This window comes from Poeciliopsis prolifica, unplaced genomic scaffold, assembly GCF_027474105.1.
Source record: "Poeciliopsis prolifica strain line A6 unplaced genomic scaffold, Auburn_PproV2 SCAFFOLD043, whole genome shotgun sequence".
NCBI classification, from domain to species: Eukaryota; Metazoa; Chordata; class Actinopteri; order Cyprinodontiformes; family Poeciliidae; genus Poeciliopsis; species Poeciliopsis prolifica.
Window position 1 is genome coordinate 3,526,255 of NW_026562418.1, and position 22,505 is coordinate 3,548,759.

A 22,505-nucleotide genomic window follows, 5' to 3' on the forward strand; every position below is an offset into this window, starting at 1 on the left:
GGACAGCTGTTGCACTCCTGATTACAGCGTAAAGCTCTACAGTAACCTCCTACAGTTTGACCTTGTTTAGACTCACCTATCTTCTTGCAGCGCTCCTCTCCTCTGTTGTGCATGATTATGGGCGAGTAGATGAAGGGACTGGCGGTGGACACGCTCTGTCCCAGCAGGCCTTTCACTTTGTGGGGCCGTAGACTGGTGGGCAGATTGAGCAGCTTAACCGATCTGGAGGGAAGCACAGAAATATGCGTTAGCTTTGTGTTAAAGCTAATGTAAGGGGGGATGAACTGAGCAAAACTTTGGGTTACTATTCACAGGAAGTTAGTTTGAACTTGCTTGGGTTGCATGAAATTCAGATCACATTGCTGAATATTCATGAATATTACAGAACAAAGCTTGAGATTTATGGTTGGGCTTTCTGGGAAAGGCTACAAATTTAGCAAGCAATAAAACACAAAGACACGGGCAACTTTTAAACAGTGTTTATCCAAAACTTCCACAAACAATGGACTTTAAAAAAAGTAATGTATAATCACATCAGCCTTTAATTATCTCATTACTTCTGCTTAACTGGGTTGTTTTCCAGCTTCCTCCAGCATTAACTACTTCCTGGAAGGCTGAAAACTTCGAACTCTGCATGCATGTTCTGTCCATCACAACTTATTCCAGATGTCAGAGTCTAGTTTTTGGAAAAAGAACTTCGATAAGTTACGTTGCAGATTTTTCAGTCAGATGGGCCGTAAACATTCAGATTTTTATGTTTCTTCGAAGTGTTAAAATTGGGCGACTCGGTCTAGTTAGTTTGCTCCATTCTGCCACGAACAGTCTGACTTCCAGTGCGCCAGCCAACAGAAGCACTGGTACTGGCAGAAGAATGATGACCATGGCAAACGGCCCATGTTATTAGAAGTACTTCAGATGTGGAGATCTGGGAATGCCTTTTGGTAATAAAAGTGTCAAGCGACAACAAAGCACATCACATTACAGCCCCTGTCTTTAGTGAAGTGTTCCAGGGCTGCTGATCTGTATGGCAGCCAACAATGAAGAAATACTACAGCAATTCGAAAGTGAGTAAAGCAGGGTAAAGCACGATAAATTTGAAACATTTTGGTGACAGCACAGTTAAAGTGCTAGTTGGGATGGTGGGATGAAAACTATGGTCTTTCCTCAAAGTTCCTAGAAACTCTGAAAGGATAAATATATGGAATCCATGCCTGTTACAATATCCAAGCTTACTGTCACATAAACCAAACTTGTCAAACTTGTTTGGAGGACAAAAAATATATATAATAATGAAATAAATAATAAACTAGAACATTTCTGAAACTTTGGCACACTGGTTGGAACCCAGCATTTTGATGCTAAAAATTAGCATGCCAAAGTAAGCTAAATGCATTCAATAGCATGTTTAGAGTCATAAGCATGTATGTAATGTAATGACATAGACCTGCTCCATTCTGTATGTTATAATTAGTGCACAAGCTAAAATTAGCCAAAATGCTAATGTTGCAAGTGGAGTAGGGTATAACTAGCATGTTGACTTCCTCCATTCAGTGAGCTAAACATGGCTAATAAATGAAAAAAATATTTCAAAAGCTTATTTTATGGAAAAGATCATGCTTGCTAATGTTAGCATGTTAATGCACTGCCTTCTGATTTTTACTATAGCTAAAGTTAAAATCAGATGTTTACTTTGATGGCACTTGGCCACCAGAAAACGCTCTTATCTCTTAGCAACAGAACAACAAATATTGTTATTGTTCAAAAACAAAAGATTTCATCTAAGTCTACTTAAAAATTCTGCAGTTGGTGAATTTTGCAGAAAAGTGAAAATGTTTTTCTTTTGGTCATTGGTGGTAAATATACTGTGAAACATACATTCCACACAAAAATATAACTCTAATTTATACTTTGTGACAGTTCGTTACCAAAAAGATAAAATAAGATAAAATTAATAACAAGGACTATTATTGTTTATAAAACATAAGTAATAAACAGACATTGAGCATAAAAGTAAAAATCTGAGTTATACTTTGTAGCAGTTTGTCATGCTCATCTCTCAACACCGAATTAATAAGTAATATTATTGTTTAAAAAACAGAGGTTTTTTTTTTAATACTAATTGTCAATTTGGACATCAAATTTAGAGTTGGTAAATTTTGCAAAACAAAATGTCTGATGTTTACTTTGTGGCCCTTGGTTACCAGAAAATGCTCTAATCTCTTAGCAACCGATGAATCACAAATATTGTTATTGTTCAAAAAGCATAAGATTTCATAGCTCTTTTAAAATACTGCTTATCTTAAGGCCAGTTCACACTACACTATTCTTTGCCTGAATTTTTTTTTTATATACAAAGAATTCTGCAGCCGGTGAATCTTGCAGAAATGTGAAGATTGTTTTTTGTTTTGCTTTGCTACTGATGGTAAAAATATTATACAACACAAAAGTAAACATCTGATTTATACTTCATGGCAGTTTGTTACCAAAAGAAAACAACAAAAAAACGCTCAACTCTTAACACCAAATTAATAAGAAGTATTATTATTTATAAGACAAGTTCTTTTGAAATACGGCTCATCAATTTAGACACAAATTTAGAGTTGGTAAACTTTGCAAAACTAAATATCTAATGTTTACATTGTGTTTACATTGTGGCCTTTGGGTACCAGAAAACTAAAGGTGTTCCGCCATCTCTGTAGTTCTCTACATCTCTGCTCTCCTTTGGTAATTAATCCTCTCTGAAGATTATATGAATTGCATTGTTGAAATGCCTTGTAAAGCATTCAAATGTTTTCCTATGCATTGCTATGGCAGGCCCCAATTACCTACTAAAATTATGAGCATGCAATATTTTAATTAAACAAGATTTTTTTTTTATTAACAGTTGAATACTTTGTTGTATTTGACATTTTTGAATACATTTAAGTCGATTTTAATTTGTCTGTAATAATTTGGTCCAAATTGATTTGTACCTAGCAGGTATGCTAGTTAGCCAGATGACTGTTCAATTGGCTGAATTGTAGTTGAACTGATTGCATTTTGGCCCCTCAAACAGCAAATGATCCCCAGCTGCACTTTGGACAGCGTTGGTTTAGCTATTAAAGTTTTTAGTTACACTTAGGGCTGGATGGTATGGCTGAAAAACATAACAATATAATGGTTTCATATCAGTAGATAATGATATTTACTGATTAGTTTTTTCTTTTAAATATCTGGAATACCACCAAACTACATGTTCTCCTCTCTCTCCAAACTGTTGTTTCTTATTTTTAAGCAGCTTTGAGGCACAAAACTTGAAACTGCTGCTGTGCAATATATTAGGTTGTTGCTAGGTAACCAAACATATTCAGCTAATCCCACCAATCTTTCTGAGAAGTAGAGCGACTAAAGCATCTCCTCTGCCTACATCCCCCAGAATGCTGTGTGATTCCGGATCAGAGTTCAGTGAAATTATTGAAAATGTTATTTTAAAGAGAGTATTAGACAATTGTTTGCTCAATGTCCAAATTAAAGGCTTTTTTCAAATATGTTCAATGTTGCTTCAACAAAAAATTTTGATTGAAGGTTTTTTTAGACATCTTTAGCAGAAGTGTCAATTATAAAGATGTGCTTTTGACAGTCTTACCGGACCATTGGGAGCTTCGTGAAGGGAACCGGAGGAAGCTTGAGTCCGTCAGAGAGAGTGATGACCTCCATCCCACCTGGACACTTGGAGGTGTAGTTCTCCAGACTCTGGGTCACCTCTTTCTTTTCTGTAAAGCACAAACAGCACAAAAATCAGCGACACCGGCCAGAACCCTGACCCATCTGGCATGACGATTACAACACAAACGTTTTTCAAATTGACCCTGGAAACCAGAGAGGACTCCGCTTCTTTTGCGCTAGGAATGAATGGGAGGCGTTGGACTCTCTGCAAAGAGAGCTCCGGCCTCACAGGGAAACTCCAGTTTTTATCGCATCATCAATACCTTTTGAGAGAACATTACTGCTCAACCAGCCGTATAATTTGCTTTAGCTGTGCAGGGTTTAACCGTGTCCATCAATGAAAAGGTCACAGACTGACTGAAAAAAAAAGAAAAACACTACTGCACTACAATTGTTTGTAAGAGCATATTTGGAAATTGCAGCCTTTTCATAAGAAAAAGAAATACACCTGCATTATGTATGAGCCGTTTGTTCCACCCAAGGGATGACCTAATAGGATAAATCGAAGTGTTTTCATATCTCTCGCCAACAGGAACAGAGGTTCAAGCAAACAAATACAAGTGCTGCAAGCAGAGACACTAAATCCTTTGGAAAAATATGAATTGGGGGCCTGGAAGGCACGACCCCAGTTCAGGGAGAAGGTAATAAACAACAGGGAGAAGGGAGGAAAGGAAAGGGAAAAGATAAAGGGAAAAAGTGAAAACAGCCAGAGATGGATGAAGAGACACTTGAATTGTGATACCAGCTCAAAGATTGATTTTTTTTTATTTTTTTATTCCCAGCCTTGTTTTCTTTGTTTATTTTTAGCAGTACCGGTAATTAATGTTTAACAGCAAATTAAGACCTGAAATTAATGTATCAATGGATCTATTTAAGATATGTTAAGGCCCTAATTTTAGACACACAAATGTAAGGATATGCTGACACCTTGCTGCAAATCCACAGAAACAATTATAGGTCGGGAAAGAAACCATTCTGACAGCTTATCAATTTAAGTAAAATGTTTCTGTATTAAACAAACGTAAAGAGTCAAAGGGTAGTTTCAGTAAATAGATCTTGGACTTTTAAAAAAAATTATGAAACAATTAAAGTTCTTGAGAAAAAAAAACCCTGAATCGTGCAAAACTGGCATCAACAGATCAGAGCTCAATCAAAATATTGCTTGAAAAAGGAGCTTCTCTGTCCCACTGTTTGCTGTGATGGGTGTCCAGGAAGTGGTGACGTGAATGACACAACACATTGTTTCCCAGCAGAATCCACAGCCCCAGGCTTCATCTGGTCACCCGCTGTGCATCCTGCTGTCAAATCATCCGCAGGTAAATGACTCAGACACCATTCATACCAACGAGAATGTGATTGATCCAGACTGCATGGAAACGACTGCTGTGGCTACATGTCGTCAAGACTGCAGCCAGCACAGATTTTCCATAACGTGACACAGCCGAGGTATATGCAGGTTTCACCAACTCAAATGTAAGACTTTTTCAGACCTCCGTAAGACCATTATTATAAAATGTAAGACCTGTATCGTGACAGAAATGCATAAAAGACATGCAGGGGACCAAAACTGTGAAATTTCTGGGGGGTTTCTGTGGCACACACAGTTTTGTGTTTCTCATATGGCATATGGTTCTCTCAGGAGGCATATCTCTAGGTAGAGAGCTATATGCTAGCTGCTAATGCTATGCTTCTAGCTTGCGAGCTAGCTAGGAAGTATTAGCTGCTTGTTACCAGTAGCCTTAACAGCCTTGAGTCAGAATGACTTATAGAGTTCATTGAGGAAAAAAAATACAATAAATGGCAGTAAATACGTGATTCACAGTTCTTAAATTTTGTTATAGCAGGACTGTTTAATAAGACTAACTTACATTCTGCATATGAATTCAAGACATTTTAAGGGCTTAATCTTAGATAAATAAATGTAAAACTTTTTAAGACCATGTAAGGAGCATTGATGGGATGAGTGGGTTAAAACCACCCATCTGCTCCAGTAGACTAGGAAAGCAGCTGGTTCTGTGATGAAAATGTCTTTATGGAAGGTTTTCACTACGTGGCATCAAAAGACAGGCATAGTAAACACATTTGAAAAATTTAAAACACTAGTTAAATTAATGAGCTAAAAAAAAAAAAGATTTCATACAACTTGGTTAACAGTGATAACAACTGGTAAAACTGCTATTATAAATAAGCATGTTCTCAAATCAATACAGATTGTTTTATATTGCACCACATCAAACATAATCTTGAGGCACTTTACAAAAAAGTGACTTCAATCCAACCATATAGGCAGATTCAATTTCATACGTTCCAATGTGATTTCCAAATGGATTTTTGATTTAAATTCATTGAAATCAAAAATCTATAGGTAGTTCTTGCAGCTACCTACAGCTCTTTCACATTAGTCTGAGGAAAAATATTTCCACTTCTCATGTTTTTAGCTTTCAGATGTTTTAAGAGCTTACGCCACCGTGCATTTTACTCAGGAACCTTCTGATAAAACAATCAAATGTAAGGTAGATTCTCTGATAGTGAGCCGAACATGTCCTGCTGCAGCAAAGCAGCCTGAACACAAGATTCACAGCTCTTCTCCTTAAACGCTGCAATTGGTTTATATAAAATATGCCATCTGACATGGTGTCAGATGGCATATTCAAATTCTAGCATTCATGTTTTCTTGTTAATAAGAACCTTTAAATAGAGCAAACCTCCTTGAAAATGCTGAGTAACCTTTTGCAATCATACGCCCTCCTGTGATGAGCTTGTGTGTGATGTTAGCCCTTTTAAGAGTGAAAAAATGTAATGGGTGTCCAATAAATTGCATTTTGATAACATTTTAAAGAACATTTGGCGTCGTCTTCCTCTTTATTTTATTTCGCTCAGTCACACACTGATGCAGGCACAGCGGAGCCTCTGCCCAGTCACGGTTCAGTACTTCCACATTTGTCTGAGGAAAGTAACTCCAAATTATTAGCTGAAAACCTGCCTGGTCGCTGATTCGCAAACCTAAAGTATTCAAAAGAAAATGCAGCTTGGGAAGCTGAAACACCCAGGCACAATACTAATTAACACACTTTTGGCTGGCATTTGCAAACCAGCCGATCCAGGAGCATGATTTATTTTCCTTGGCGCCAATTGAACACTGTAGATGTTAGGTTCTGCCTCAGTGCTAAGATGCTGTTTCCACTGTGGTTGTTAATGCATATTGAGGAATATTTGGTGTTAATCAGCCTATTAAAACAGGCTGAGTTTAATGACTCACAGTTGGCTGTGGTGACCTCTGAGAATACTGTAATCAAAACGACATGTTGCTACAACACTAATTTGAGGTCAGAAGTTTACGACGGGTCCAAAAAAAGATGGATTAAAAACTGGCCATCAAAAGCAACACTGCTTCCATCAAGTTGAAGGTATTTGCTCATTGAGGTACAAACAACACGACCGGTTGAGCTTGCTCCTTCAGCATATTAAATATATCAAGCGGACCGAAGTGGAAGATTTTTGTTCCAGCAGTGCCTCTCGCTTGCTTCCTGTCCAGACAAAAACTCGGTGCGGCTCGTTATGAGGCTGACAGCTGGAACACACAGTCCAGAAAAAGCAAAGAGACAGCTTAACAGGTAAGTGAGAGAAGGGGTGCAGCTTATAACACTCCACATCTTTCTCCAAGTGAAAGGCTCTCATCTGCCAGTGTCAACCGTCAGGAGGAGGAACACTTAAAGGCAGGGTAAAAGGTTGCCGTGAATCAAACTCCCAACAAAAGAAAAAAAACACCCAAAAAAACAACTTTGCTTTCATATCCGTAAGCGTGTCAGAAACGACAGACGTTTATACATATTAAATAGACATTTAGCCATCACAAAACAAGTTTTACATTTTTGAGTGCGGGATATTTTTGGTTCAGTGGGATTAGTGTGGGACGTGTAAGAGTTACTGCTACATAGATATTTTTATGAACAGCGATGAGTCAAGCAGAAGGATTCGAGAGCCACAATATGCCAGCAAAACTCGGCGGTGTGCATTATTGCCCGATAAGCAGGTCAAGTAAATGATTGTTATTGTTCCACTAACAGAATTTCAGCTGAAAATGACATCCAATAATGCGGGACATGCTGCAGATAAAGCACATGACCTGACATCAGCTATGAGAGCAGAAATCTGTGCGTCACTGGGATGGAGATGAGCATCCAGGCACAGTTTGCTTGTTTTTTAGTGATGACAATACATGAAAGCAACAAAAGCCACTAGGAAAATGCAAAGTTCTATTTATTTGTAAAGTGTTGACTAATGTTAACTTTAACTTTTTTAAATTCTGTGACTTTATCACCAGATTTTACAGCATAGATCATGAGTTTCCCACAGTGTATTATAAGCCTGGCGGGCCACCAGGATTTACTTGCCCCCATTTGTTTAACCCCCATCGGGTTAAACATTGTTTGTTTACTTATTATAGGTGTTTTTAATGTACCAGTAATGGTAACAGCAAAGATGGGTTAAGGAGTCTCGTTAGTGAAATGGTTGGAAGCACAACACCATCACAGTATGGTCAGTATGTGGACACATGGGGACAGGGAGGTCCGGAGAACTCCATAACCATTTCCTGTCTTTACTGTTTAAATGCCAACAACTTCAGCAAATAAAGTGACAAGTCACTGATAAAAGATCAAAAAAATTTGGACACTAATAGAATGAAACAACAAAAGTAGAAAAAAAATGTATATTTATTTTAATACTATTTTTTATGTTTGCCTTTTTAAGACTTTACTGTTATTGTCTGGGTATTGTTGATAAAGTCTTCCAATATCACAATTAGCTAGTCAAATTTTATAATTTTCTGTCAACTTTAAACATTTTGAACTCAAAAACACAATTGGCAGCTGGATGACTACCAGGCAGGTTTGGTAAAGGAAACCCAATATATCTCATGTCAACCATCTACATCTGTAGCTAGAGAACCATCTGCTTAATTGGCAAGTTAGGCAAATTCAGATGAAGCAGCTCCAGAGTTAAGGTAAGAAACTTTCTGTTAAAAGACAACCATTACAAATCTGTCCTGCATAGAAGTGGTTTCTTTCAGAGTTATTGCTGAAAGAACCCATAAGATGTCACATTTCCAGTTTGTCACAAGGCATGTAGACGTTAAAGTGGTCTGGTCAAATAAAAACAAAGATATTTTGAAAAGTTTTACCAGATTTACTTTCTAAAGGAGAGCTGTTATTTCTGATCTACAGCCTTCCTTTCTATTTCTCATTTGGCAGAAAGCAATAAAATTTTCAGCCGGGGCTATTTTTTCAGAACCCGAGGGTCTTCCTGAAGTCCGGCAATTCTTTCTATTATTCTTGTGTTATGTCCACTTTGAGCTCTAAAACAACTGGATTACATAACACCCAGTTCACCTAAATTCAATCCCAAGATTTTAATCAAACAAGCACAAATTCAACATCTTCAAAAACTTCACAGATGTACAAGGTTTAATCTGAACAAAAAGGTAAGTTTGCTCATTTAAGCAATGTGAGACTCCAATGAACGGGAGTAGGTAAATGTATCCCTTCTTTACATAAAGAAGCTTCAAGGTTTCAGCTTGAATGTGCTCCATCTCACCTCACCCACTCACTGTTTGGAACAGAAATATAGTGAGTCAGGTCAAACTCTTTCTTTAGGGTCACGCCCACTCAGAGTTTCTGATGAAAACCGGGACGAAAAGGTGACTCGACCCCGTGACCTCCGACTTCCCAGCTGGATACTGATACAGAAGAAGTAGTTGTTGAGGGATTTCTTGTGGGAAAAAAAATCTATAATTATACAAAGACAGAGGGGTAAGCCTTCCTACAACATTGATTCACATTGGTCTACAAGTTTTAAAAGCCATTTATGATTTTACAGTATCATGTGTAATGCCTCCTTTGACGATGATAATCTTGCAGTGTACGATGTCCTTACAGGGACAATAGACATCTATTTCCCTGATTATGAAAGATGGTTTTTAAATCATGCTTTCAGGTCGATCTTTCAGTTTGACAAAAGACCAAAGGATCTAAATAATGTAGTTTAGTGACACTATATTAGACCATTACTGAAGCTTTCATGTATACTTTCTCACATAGGAAATGATTCATTATTAAACTGCGATGTTTTATGATGAATGAGCAACGCGCTAGACTGAAGGATGTATTTGACCGTTGCAAGGTAAAAGAAATGGTCAGTTTAAATGTAGAACAGCATCAACCTCCAGATGAAGAGCCGACCGTTTTCAGCTCAAAGGAACCGTGAAGAACAATAAAAAAAAGGCAGAGACTGAGAAATAGAGTCATACCCAGACAGAAAAATTAGGCAATATCTGACAACATGGTTTTATTAACAAGTTTATAAATTCTGTGCTCAAGACTTACTGCCACGCTCAGCTCTCAAATAACTATTGTCAGTGAAGAAAATGGAAGTGTTTTATGAAAAGGAAAGATATCATGGTGTGAAATGAAAACGACCGGCACACCACAAAAAGATATGTCACCATCTTTATGAATTATTAAGACTTTTCTGAGTAGTATTGGAAGCAAAATGCCAGCAGGAAAAAACCAGCACAAGAGATAGATAAATAATCCAAACAACAAACACTAAAAAAATAAAAGCCTGAGCAGAAAGAGGAGTGACATTAATCTCTCCAGTATAAAATTCACAAAAAGTAAAAATCTCACTATGTCTCTTTAAATTCAGTAAATGCACCACAGCCCTGCACCGGCTTTTTTTTGCTGAGAACACATGAATTCTCTGTTTACTGGGTCTTGTGGGAAAGAAAGTTCAGCATTATCGTTTTCTTGAGAGTATTAATACATCATGATGGATGAAACTGCAGAGTTGATTCCAAAGTTCAGTAAAACGAGGTTTTCAAGCTGCAGGTATATGCAGAAATAAGCTGTTTCATTAAAAAAAAAAAAAAAAAAACGCTTCAATTTCTGCCTCTGTGAAACAGAAGGAAATCACGAGAAATTCCTCTACCAATCCAAAACTTTCAAACTTTAAGCCTCCGCTGCCGATCACATTCTACTGAAACATCTGAGTGACGGGAGAAAACACGAGATGAGCTTCATGACGGCAGGCGAGTTTGCGCCTGGAGCTTGGCAATGATGTTACAAAAGAATACTGCGGCTTGAAATGAGGCTCTCCGATTATCATTAAGGAGGCACACAAAGCCATGATTCAGCAGCGGGGGGGATTTGCTATAAATTGCATAGAGGCTATGATGCAGTGGGGAAAATGACACAATAATCCACACCTCTTTAAAGACAATGCTTCAAACGCAGAACGCCTCAGACAGAAATATATTTTATTCTCAGCTATCAGCTTTAAGGCATGAGGGGAGACAATCGCTCCAGTAATAGCCGGCTGCTGAATATTTGGATCTGTTTATAGCCTGAACCCAACAGAGTATATTCACTATGCATAGATATCATGGGGGGGGGGGTTGACACCTAAACAAAATTACAGTATTTCTTTTTTTTATTTTTTATTTTTTCTCCGAAGAGGTTTTGCGGCGCTAGTGGCTCGTATTTTTGACAGTAGGCAGACAGGAAAGAGGGCGAGGGGAGAGGGGAAGACATGTGGCAAAGGTCGCTGGAACCAGGAGTCAAACCCGCGACGTGCTAACCCCCTGCGCCACCACAGCACGCCCCCAAATTTACAGTATTTCTGGACTTCGCTTAATCTCACGGCTACACATGTAGAACTTGAGTCTTAATCTTTTCATGTAAATCTGTCCCTGCTGCTGCACGGGAATCATTTTGGATCCAAAGACCACTAAATAACCAGACAGTATGTCAGTTGTACCCCGTCAGCTTACTTTAGGGGCTGAATATAGACCAATAACTCCGTTTTGTATTTTATTATCATTTTTTCCTCCCCAAAACTCTCTCCTGAGACCAATTTGTCATGGAAAAGTCATCGCCAATGCTCCAGAAAGCAGAGCTCCCACCAAGAAAATGTGGTGATTCCACAGAGAAGTGATAGCCATTATTTTCTATCACTCAAATATTCGGGTCTGTGGACCAAAGCATGACTACAGTTTGGACTTGTGTGAGTGTCAATGTCGATTTATCTATGTAGCACATAAAAACAACAGACACTGACAAAAATGACTTTTAGTCAGAGCATGGTAAAACAACATAAACACCAATAAGAATAAGAGAACAATATATCAAAAAAAAGAAAAATACATAATAAACTATCATGTTAGAAAAATCTCAAACTCTGCTAGAAAAACTGCAAAAGGCCAAGCACCTCTGGATTTTAGCATGAATCTGGGAACATTTGAGAGAAACTGCTTGGCTTACTAAAGTGCTCTCCCTGGAGTGTGGATGTTAAGCAGATTACCGAGACATGATGGCGTTCAGCCTTTTACAACTTTAAAACTAAAGCAATAAAATCTGGAATCAATCAGTCCATCAATCCTAAACCAAAACATTAAGCCCATACAAAGCCAGAACTGGAGATGTGCGCTCACATTTTTAGCAATTGTTAAAATACCAGCTACTGCATTTTGATTGGTTTGTAGATTTCAGTCTTTTAAATCATGTTAGTGGCACTAACATGACACTACAGGTTGCTGGAAAAGTGGGATTGGCTTAAAGTTGTAGTCTGAGTCAACTAATTTAAACACTAAATGCTAGTGTTTTATAACAAACAAGATTTCTCGGCACTGAGTTTATTGGAAAGAAAATAATTTTGCCTGCAGCAAAGTAGTCGCCACCAGGTATTTGTTTCAGAATATGTGTTTAAATGGTGTGGCCAATCATTTTTATTCTGCATTATTTATAAAGATAGTTAGTATAGCCTAAACAGAGTTTGCTTATGTGTGACATTTACTTGGTAAGCCTCTTTCTCTTATTACTTCTCTCTCCCTTACATATCTCTTGCTTAGTCATTCAACAAGGATTTAACTTCCCTCTATTGTGTGGCCAGTGGAGCTTGTGTTAAAAAAGAAAACCATATCTGTCTGCACAGAGGACAATGATGCAGTGCAAGCCAAGCAAACACGAGCTTTAGCGACCACTGCACAGCATTAAGTGAGCTACCGTTCGCCAATCGCCACAATCAGGCAGAATTGTTTCCTATGAAGGTTGAGCAAAAAGATAGAAGAACCTCCGAGACTCTGAAATATCACACTGTGCTTTGCCGTTTACTGACCTTGATCAGACAGGAAGTCCAGCATGGTCTGCAACAGGAAGGACAGGTGGCGCACAGACAGGCCCGGGTTGCCCATGCGGCGGGAGGCGTACACCAGCTCATGCAGCAGGCGCATCTGTACGGCCGCCCAGCCTCTGTGTGTGCCTGGAACAGAGATGACAGAGAGGGGAACACACTCACAGGGCTGCCAAAGATCATTTATTTATTTGACTCATCATAGCGTATTCTGTGTTTTAGGGTGCGTTCACACTAGCCTCATCTAGTTCGCTTTCATTGAACTCTAGTTGGTTTGCCTGGAATGTCTCCCTGCCCTGGAGGGGAAAAGGTCGCTTTGCATTTGATTCTTCTCAAATCTTTGGCAGATAATTAGTATCTTTTGACATCAACATGTTTCCGACTTGCAACAAATGTTTGATGATTTTTCACTTATTGTGACAAACATGGGGAAGTTCAAGGTAAGCACTACGTTTGTCAACATACCATATCACATCCCTACCGAACAGATTAAATATGTTATTAACTCAGCTAGTTCTGAAGCTCTTTATCTTTCTAACCTGATATCAACCTGAACCCTTTAAAAGACGCCCTGCTCTGCTCTGTTTTGCTGACGTCTGACTCACAGAAAGGGAAAGAAAGAAAAACCAGAGGAAAAGATGTGGTGGGAAGGCCAGAGGGTACAGAAAGGGGAGGGAGGACATTTGATAAAGCCATAAATGTTTCCTCAGCTTAAACACCATTTCAAATAACATCAAATCATACTTCTGCTGCTCTGCCATTATCAGCACTTTTATCCCATGGTTGTTATTCTCTCTGACTTCTTTACTATCTGAACAAACTGCACATGTAGTTCCTTTATAAGCATTTTTCCCCCATTATAGTGAGAAACTGCACCCACTCTGCAGGCTAAAAATAGCTGACTTCTACCTATCTGCTAGAACCAGTGTTTATCCAGCACAGTAATCCACGGGATGCTGGCTCTCCGAAGGCTGTCGCTCTCGCTCAAACACAAAAAAACAGCTTGATTCGCTGGATTTCCAGCCCTGAACGGGAGACGTCTGGAAATCCAATTAACACACTGCCAAGATAATGACTGTGCTGCCACTGCCTAGTGGCTGCACTGTCATGCAAACCTCAGTCAAATGCTACCGAATCCTCAGGCTGCCTCTGATCTGCTGCAGAGGCAACAAGCCAACATGTTACTCCGCTAGAACAGGACTGAAACGACTCGTCGGATTCATGGAGATGAATCGATTATAGAAATAATCCTTCTAAACTAATTTGACAATCGATTAATTGTTAACTGGATATACAGACTCAAAACAGGTCGATTCTTGAAAGAACAGCATAGTCAGAGCAGTAATTAAGTCCAAATTGAACATATTTGCATTTATATATATATATATATATATATATATATATATATATATATATATATATATATATATATATATATATATATATATATATATATATATATATATATATCAAAATTCATGTTAAACACCTTTTACTGTCAATTTATTACTTCGTTCATTAAAAACAATAAACAGAATACTGCACTGTATTGAAGTCAAGAAAGAACTGACCACTCCATATGTTGATGTTCGAAACATTTATTTAGCTGCAGCATCACTAAAGGAATGCTGTGATTGCATTTTATGCAATCAAATGTTTGCTTGCTTACTTCATAAAAGGAATTTAATTAGTTTATTTGTAATTTTAACGTATTTCTAATATTGTATAAAAATCTTAAGTGCTTGAATGAAAAATGTGCAGAATGTTCTGGATTTTTATCTGAGTAATCAATTAATCAACAGACTAATTGCAAAATAATTGTCGCAATAAAAAAACGTAACATATTTTTCAGGTGATGACATGATGATAAAACTGAATGCAGGGTTTATACGAGCTGTAAACTTACCTATTTCCACTGCTACATCTTTTTCCTCACTTCAACATCTTCATCCTTTTCAAAATCCCCATAAAAAGCCTGTTTGCTTTTAAGAGTGTGAATGTTTTTTGCAGTGAAAATCAGTCTCAATTATTTTCTTTTAGCGTCACGGGAAAGATTCTTGTTGATTTCTGAGGGGGAAGTGTATTAAGACATGAAAGGTCAGCATGAGTAAAACGCGATCGGAATCTTTTACTAATGCCCAATATTTTTTTTTTTCATTTTTCAGAATGAACTCCAATATGTTCCCTCATATTCCATTCGCCGCTTATAAAGCAAACAAGGCCAAAGATTCAAAGTGCATCAGAGAGAGAAATCTCCTCAGACGGCTCTCTTGATAAGATGCGAATCTTTCTGAGTGCCTCTTTTCAATGCGAGTGCCGTCTTTTATAGCTAATGCTTTCAACGGTTTGACTGCAATGAGCCAGGGTCAAGAGTCTTTTGAGTTCTGAAGCTGTATCACAAAGGCCTCAACACCGAGAGCCCTCTGAATGCTGACAGCAGATCTCAGCTGCGCCTTTCTCTGAGTGAAGCGGGGGCCAGAACGCACGGCGCACCGCAGGAGAACGCCTCACGAAACAAAGCTTCTGAAGTCATCGTTTATGACCTCTACCCCCTACCTTTGCTGAAGTCCTTGGGGTCGAGCGACAGGCTATATCCAGGCAGAGTCTCCAGCAGCAGCTTGTAGCAGGCCCTCCAACCCGGCTCGGGGATCGTGGGGGCCACGCACTGCATGGCCGCCACGCGCTTGAAGAAAGCCGACTTGCGGTGGAAGCCGATGAGTTCGTAGAGCTCGGACAGGATGCTGTAGCGCTGGATCTTCTCCTCCTCTGACAGCTGCAATTATACAGAGATAATTAGCATTTAGCAGCTGCAAACTACAGCCTCATGCCATCATTTGAGTCATGGTCGAGGCTGAGCGCACTGAAGCGTCATTCTATTTAAAAACTCAGGTTTTTAAATCAGCATTTAAAAACCTGAGTTTTTAAATGTCCGTTGATCCCCTGTCCTCTATAGTCTGTTTAACTCTTTTTGGGAGTGTAATACCCAATTTCTTTCCAGAAACTCTACGCTCCAAGTCTGCTTTCTGACACCACCGCAGCTGGGAAGAAATCATGAAGTTGAGCTGTCACTTAAGGAGTGGATGAATGTCTGTCAGATGGAACAGGCGCACAGACATGAAGTTAACCTGGACCCTTCAAAGTCAGTCTCTGCTTTTCTTCCACAACTGGTCTGATGGGTATTTGGATTTTTTCTAGCTTTTGTTTCAGACATTTATCCTTTTATCTTTTGTTAAATGGAAAAAACAGGAAATAGAAGAAGAGAAAAACAAACAAAGCAAACCCTTCGAAAAACCTGTTCACTTTCTCGCCTGTGCTGGCGCTGCACCAATAATCACTGATGGCAACGACACAAAAACCTGTGAGGAAGACCTGAGAGCAACAAAATGTAAACGAAAATGGCATAACATCAGATTTTAGTGGGTGGAAGTTTTCTCTTCAGTCTGTGGTAAAAGACCACTAGCGATTTCTCCAGCTGATTGCAAACATTTGTTATGGTTGCATTAACCTCGATTGCCCTGAATTTCAGTCTACTTCCTGCTTTTGGAGCGGTCTCCTGTCCGCTTGGCTTTCACAAATGCATTTGAACCGCAACAGAATTCCCTTGAACTCAACAGAGACCGTGGTTTTTAGACGGACCAGAGTTCGCCTTTTTGTCCACATCAGAGTTTGATTAAGCAGTCACACCTCCCCAAACAAACCAAACTTTCTAGACAAACAACTAGAGCTCAATTAAAGCAGACTACACAGGGCAGTCGAACTCTGAAGTGGACCAGAAAACCCAAACTCTTGTCTACCTAAAAGGCTCGATTTCAGCTAGCAGGAGGAATTATTTGTTGTCTTATGCCAAACACCAAGGAGAAATTCTATAACCGCTAAAATCTGACGCCACTCTATTTTTGTTTACATTTCATGAAGAAGGAAAATGCGCTCAGTCTCTTCTTCAGAGGTTTTTTGTCGTTTTCTTCTGCGGTTCTTGGTGCAGCGCCCCCGCAGGTCTGAAGGAGATTTTTCAAAGGGTTTGGTTTGTTTGACACATTGCAGTGTTAAAAGAGAACCACATCAAATGAAGATAAAACAAATGCTACAACTTTAGTCCTCAGTGAAATTGAGTCCACCATCAGGTGTAAAAACGTTCTAAATTATGCTCAACAATTCACCCATTTAGATAATCAGTGAGTCAAGCTATATAATAAGTTACATAATGCAGTGTGGAATGGGTTTTCTCGCAGGAGTGGGCTCACTGCTGCTGTTGTTGACAACCCACCAGAACCGGTCGGGTTTATTTTTTGTGTGTTCCCAGTCAGTGAGCATACCTGTCCCAGGTTAATGTAGACAGCATTCTGCAGGAACTCTGAAGCCTCCCTGGCTCTTTTCTGGATGGCCAGCACCCTGACGGCTTTCACGCAGGCCTCCAGCTCAATCACACCTGCGTTCTTGTACTGTGGGGCATTAAAGGAAGACATGCTTAGTGCTGCTGCAAAAGAATTTATTGTTTTGTCCTTAACACACAGTGGATGCTACACTTATCTTTCAAAAAGCAGTATTCCACAGCATTAGATGCTGAGGAATCTTTCCTCACCCTTCTCCTGACTGATACTTAAGGAAGGCAATTTGAAAGAAAAATTAAAGCCAAACAGGAAGCCATAATTATGAGACAGAAAGTTGTAATTGTGCGATTTAAAGCCATAATTATGAGATAGGAAAGTCACAACATTGACTTTCTTAGTCACTGTCATAAGATTCAAAGTCTTTTTGCCTGAAATGGCAAGTTCTGCTCTGTTACTGTAATTTACCATGTATTCACAAAGCTAAGAAGAGATAACATACTATTCTGATATCTCATAACCATAACTTTAAATCTTATAATTATGACTTTCTCTATCTAAATTATGACTTTCACTCATAATTCTGAATCTCAGAATTATGATTGTAACACTCAAAATTACAGAAATGGAAGCCATTTCACGGTGGAAATGGGATTCCACATATATTTTTATAAAATACCATCATTTTGATTCCTTGTAACTGCTGAAAGCTCTAAAAGCACTCTTTAGTCAAAATGACTCAAGTTGAAATTTAAGGGAACTCCTACTAAGACATCTGGATCACTGATGGTAAATCTGAACTTAGGACTGAATTCTGAGACTGAATTTAACACTAATCAGGCTTGTAACATTTTTCCTCAGATTTGTTTGTTTTTGAGGTGGATTATTATGGGTATACGTCTCCCCGAAGGGAGGGAAAATCTTTCAATTTATTTGTTATGGTCTGATTTTGCAAGTCCCTAAAACTTGTCACTTCAGCAGGTGATCAAACTCGAGCGGACATGGCAGAACAGAGAGATGTAAGCGATCGCTGTCAATCACCTCTCAGGGATTTTAGCTTCAATGCGTTGGGAGAAAAAAAAAACAGCATCAGTTTATCTCAGTCCCATGGCTTTCTTCCACTTACACCCTCACCATCTCTCCTATTGAAATTCAGTTAGTATTAAATGCCCATGTGTTGAAGCGTAATTTAATCCAGAAGGAATTAAATACAGGTAGACAGGATGAAAGCAGATGAGATAAACACAAAAAGGAAATGAAAATAATTATAAGACTGACAACTGCTTCTGAAAAGTAAACCACTTCCAGCAAGTTATGAACAATTTCATTAAAATTATTAGACTTGACACAAAGCTCTACTTTCAATTGTCATCAGCATGAAAGCTTCAGTTTACATCCTCTAATGATTCATAGAAAGTCCGATCTATCTGTCCCATTCGGCCAAAGCCAGTCAAAATCCGTCCCTGTCTGCTAATGCAAATATACATCATCCAATACTGCCCCCTAATGGGAAGGATGAATACAGACAGCCATGCTGACATGATGCAGCATGGCTCCACGGAATCAAGGAAATGTATCTGCATAATGAGGGATCGCTGAGAGTTTGATATCAAAGCCTAGATTATAAAAACCTGGGATCTTAAAATTAATTCTGCAAAGGCAGAGTTTTCATAAGAACACAGAACACTCATTTTTATGGTAATAGAAGATATTCTAAAATTCTTAATATCACTTAAACCAGGGATAAACTGTTGCTCTTATGAAACCAAATAAGAACCATTTTATTTATTTTGATATAAATGGTATAAGATGCATGTGATTATGTATGTTTTTAGTCAATATCTGCATATAATAACAACAAAAGGTCACCAGTTTTACAAGTCTTATTTAAGGGAAGAGCTCACTCCGATGAACTTATTTAGCTAAATTAATGTGAAATCTGAAAATAGAAATAATTATAAATTTTTCCTTTCATTTAATTATAGCTCAAAAGCAAACATTTCATGAGTTCATGTCCATTTACCTTTTTTGCAGCTCTATACAATATTTATTTTACAGAAGCATTTGATTACCTCTGATTTAAACCTTTCATCTTTTACATTATAAGCACAAACTTGAAGGCATTTTCAGGATTTTTTATGTGATAAAGCAACACAAGGTAATGACTAATTTTGCACAGGAAGAAAAATGACATGAAATAAAATATTTTCAAAATTTTTCCACAAATAAAAATCTGACCAGCTTGAGTCGAAACACTACAAAACATTTTTCACGTAAGTCAAAGCTGCAGTCTCTGCAAATCCAGACAATGTTTTTATTGCTTTTTCTTATTTGAAAGGTTTGCGTTAATCTGTCGTATTTATTCCCAATGAGACACTTTGATGTGTTTTTCATGTACCTTTCCATAGTAGGAGATGGCCTCTTTATATTTCTCGATGATGTCCTCCGGACTCAGGCAGTTCTTTGCTCGTCCGATCTCTGTGCTGGTGTCGGCGCTGATACCGTTGGCCGTCAAGGCACCTGCATCCAAAACGAGACGCAATAAGATTATTCGAAGAAAAAAAAAAGTTTACAATCTCAGCTAATCTGCTCTATTAACACCAAGGAGAAAACAATGAAACCAATGAGGAGAACTAACAGCACAACTGCCAGAGTGACATGCATGGCCCACATATTAAAACCAATCAAATGACTGCAAACACAAAAAGAAACTACCCGGGTCAAATTAAGACCCACCACACCACACACACGCCCAATCCTACAGAAGAAGGTGACCAGAACCAACTTAGAAACTATTTAAAATAAAGACTAAATCTAAACCAATCCCAACTCTAAATAAAAAAGGAAAGAATGTAAGACTAACAGTGTCTTTTAGAAGATGGCTAATGTTTGTCAAAAAAACCTCCAGCTAAAATGTTTTGAAAGCTGAATCAAAGTGAATAAAGTAAAACGACTCGATTGCAACGCTCAGAGTTCAGACAGAAGGCGTGTCCATAGCAACAGTGTGGCATTCCTATGTCACACCACACCAATAATTTTAACCTTAACAGTAAGCAACGTTTAAAAAGAAACGTGGAGTATACACCACAGGCTTTGCACCATCAACTCTGGGTGTTTAAGAGTTATGTAACCTAAACAATTCAGAAAAATGTTGTTTAAATTCAAAAAAGTTGCAGTTTGTTGTTTTTTTTAAGTCAAAAAAGAATGTAAAATATGAAAATCAATTAAGTGTCTGCTTAAAATACACTCAGAACTGTGATGCACAATACAAAGGAGCAATGAAGTGAAACTGAATATTAACCAAAACAACAGAGCTGTTGAAAACAAAAAGCATGTGAGCGCGTGCAAACCGAAGGACTACAGTGTCTAGAGGAGCTACAGTGGTTAAACAGTCAGTCCATACCTGGGTCAATGAGAACCTCCTGAGCCCCTACAGACAGAGAGAGAGAATGCAGATTCACTCCATGACACAAGGCGCAGTGTTAGCCGAGTTAGCCGAGTTAGCAGCCACATCCTGCTTTATGCCTGCTGCTGTTGCATACCAGCTGCACAATATTCAGAATGTTTCAATACGATAGTTTAAGGTAAACTCACAGGAGACGATTCTGTTCTCAGGTTAACTTGTCCGCTCTAAAATGTCTTGAATACATGTTGCAAATTTCATTGAATTGGCACTGAATATTACTAATTTTTGACGGTCAACTATTTTAATGAGTTGGTACATTGTGCTGAAAGAAAACTCATCTTTTTGAAACTGTGCAAGTCATAACTACAATGCAAAATTCCAGAAAAGTTGAGGAAAGAACGGACAAAACAAAAGAACAAAGAAACGTCTGAACGAATGAACGAAAGAAAAGAAAGAACAACTGAAAAAAACAAAGGGAAGAACAAAGGAATAAAGAAAGGAAGGATAAAAAAAGAGTGAAAGTAAACGACAAATGAAGGAAGGAAGAAATGAACCAAGGAATAAATGAAGGAACCAATACAGGAAGGAATGAAAAAACAAACAAAAAGAAAGAATGAACAGAATAAATGAAGCAGGGAACGAACAAACAAATGACAGCTGGATGGATTTAGACCACAGAACTCTGGAAACACATTTTTATCCAATTCCTTTTTCTACACCAATCCAGATCTGGAAAACACTGAAGTCAAATTTAAAATTTCATACCGCGTAGAAATCCTGTGTACAAATAAACGTCATCTCAAAAGCAAGCTGATACACAACATTATTCTGATATTACTGTGAACAAAGAAAAATATCATCAGGTAATATCAGTTTGTTTCCTGCAACTTCTTACTTTTGCTTAAAATATTTACATGACTAGCATTAAAGATAGCAGAGTTAAAAGCAGAGTTAATTAAAAGGGAAAGATGGCACAAAATTGTTAAAGTTTAAATTAGCAGAAAATCAGTAGCAGAAAATATACACATTTCAGCATTTAAGAAAGCTTAAAGTGAGACCAAGCAGTTTAGCTGAGCAGAGAGCCAGCAGATCCATTCGGTTTCTGTGGACAGCCAGGGTTTCCCCTTTTCAGCCCAGTGGTTACCTGGTCTGTGGCGTTTGCCCGCGTCGGCCGGCTGGGAGATGCTGGGCTTGCGTGCAGCCATCTTTCCTGCTGTGCCTCCCGGGTAGTGGAAGATGACAGAGGCTGAACATAAGCCTTCCAACGCCGCTGCAAACAAAACCACAGGTGCACAGATTCTGGAATCTGACAATCGGTTTTTTTGGTTCTTAAGTGACTAAGTATATCCCATAATTCATTGCGGGTCCCAACAAGGCGTCCAGGCAGAACAACAATAGCGGCAACGTGATTTTATTCAACGTTTCTAGGCGAGAATGTGAGTGTGCAAGACTCAAATATCTGCTCGGTTCACCAAATGATAAACTGCTCTGACATTTTCAGACATGTCTGCTCCCGTTGCGTTAACAGCCAGCTCTCCTCGCCAGCTGCCAGCTGGCCGGGAGCTTCAGGTTCGGTACACCAGAGGAGAACGCCTGACGCCCGGCACATTGATACAAAAACTCCCGCTGCTTTATCCAATGAGGAGAAGTTAAACACCGATATTATTCAGACAGGCAATAGCTAGTTTCAAAATGTTTGGTTAAATAAAGTATTTCATTTATCCCTGAGCAAATGGCTTTGATTGACTGAAGTTAAGCCTTCTAACATAACCAGTTTTACTTAACTGTAATGGCTTATCTGAGATTTGGAGCGTATTATATTTGAAAAAGAATCATTTGCTTATATTTATTCCTGATAGAAATGTGCGTTACATGATTGAACA

General features: G+C 38.5%; 1 protein-coding gene across 3 annotated transcripts in view; it reads right to left on the reverse strand.

Annotated features, from left to right (window-relative positions):
* Positions 1-22,505, reverse strand: part of trappc9 (trafficking protein particle complex subunit 9) — a 156,453-nt gene that overhangs the window by 127,194 nt on the left and 6,754 nt on the right. For 2 of the 3 annotated variants that reach the window (XM_055055944.1, XM_055055947.1), the window contains exons 4-11: positions 21,767-21,892; positions 20,620-20,646; positions 19,615-19,736; positions 17,205-17,330; positions 15,448-15,664; positions 12,877-13,020; positions 3,626-3,752; positions 77-222 (exon numbers count right to left, since the gene is read on the reverse strand). In XM_055055944.1, coding sequence (XP_054911919.1) covers positions 77-222; positions 3,626-3,752; positions 12,877-13,020; positions 15,448-15,664; positions 17,205-17,330; positions 19,615-19,736; positions 20,620-20,646; positions 21,767-21,892 — 1,035 coding nt within the window. The remainder of the gene's footprint in view (positions 1-76; positions 223-3,625; positions 3,753-12,876; positions 13,021-15,447; positions 15,665-17,204; positions 17,331-19,614; positions 19,737-20,619; positions 20,647-21,766; positions 21,893-22,505) is intronic. The other variant, XM_055055945.1, reaches the window with a different exon arrangement.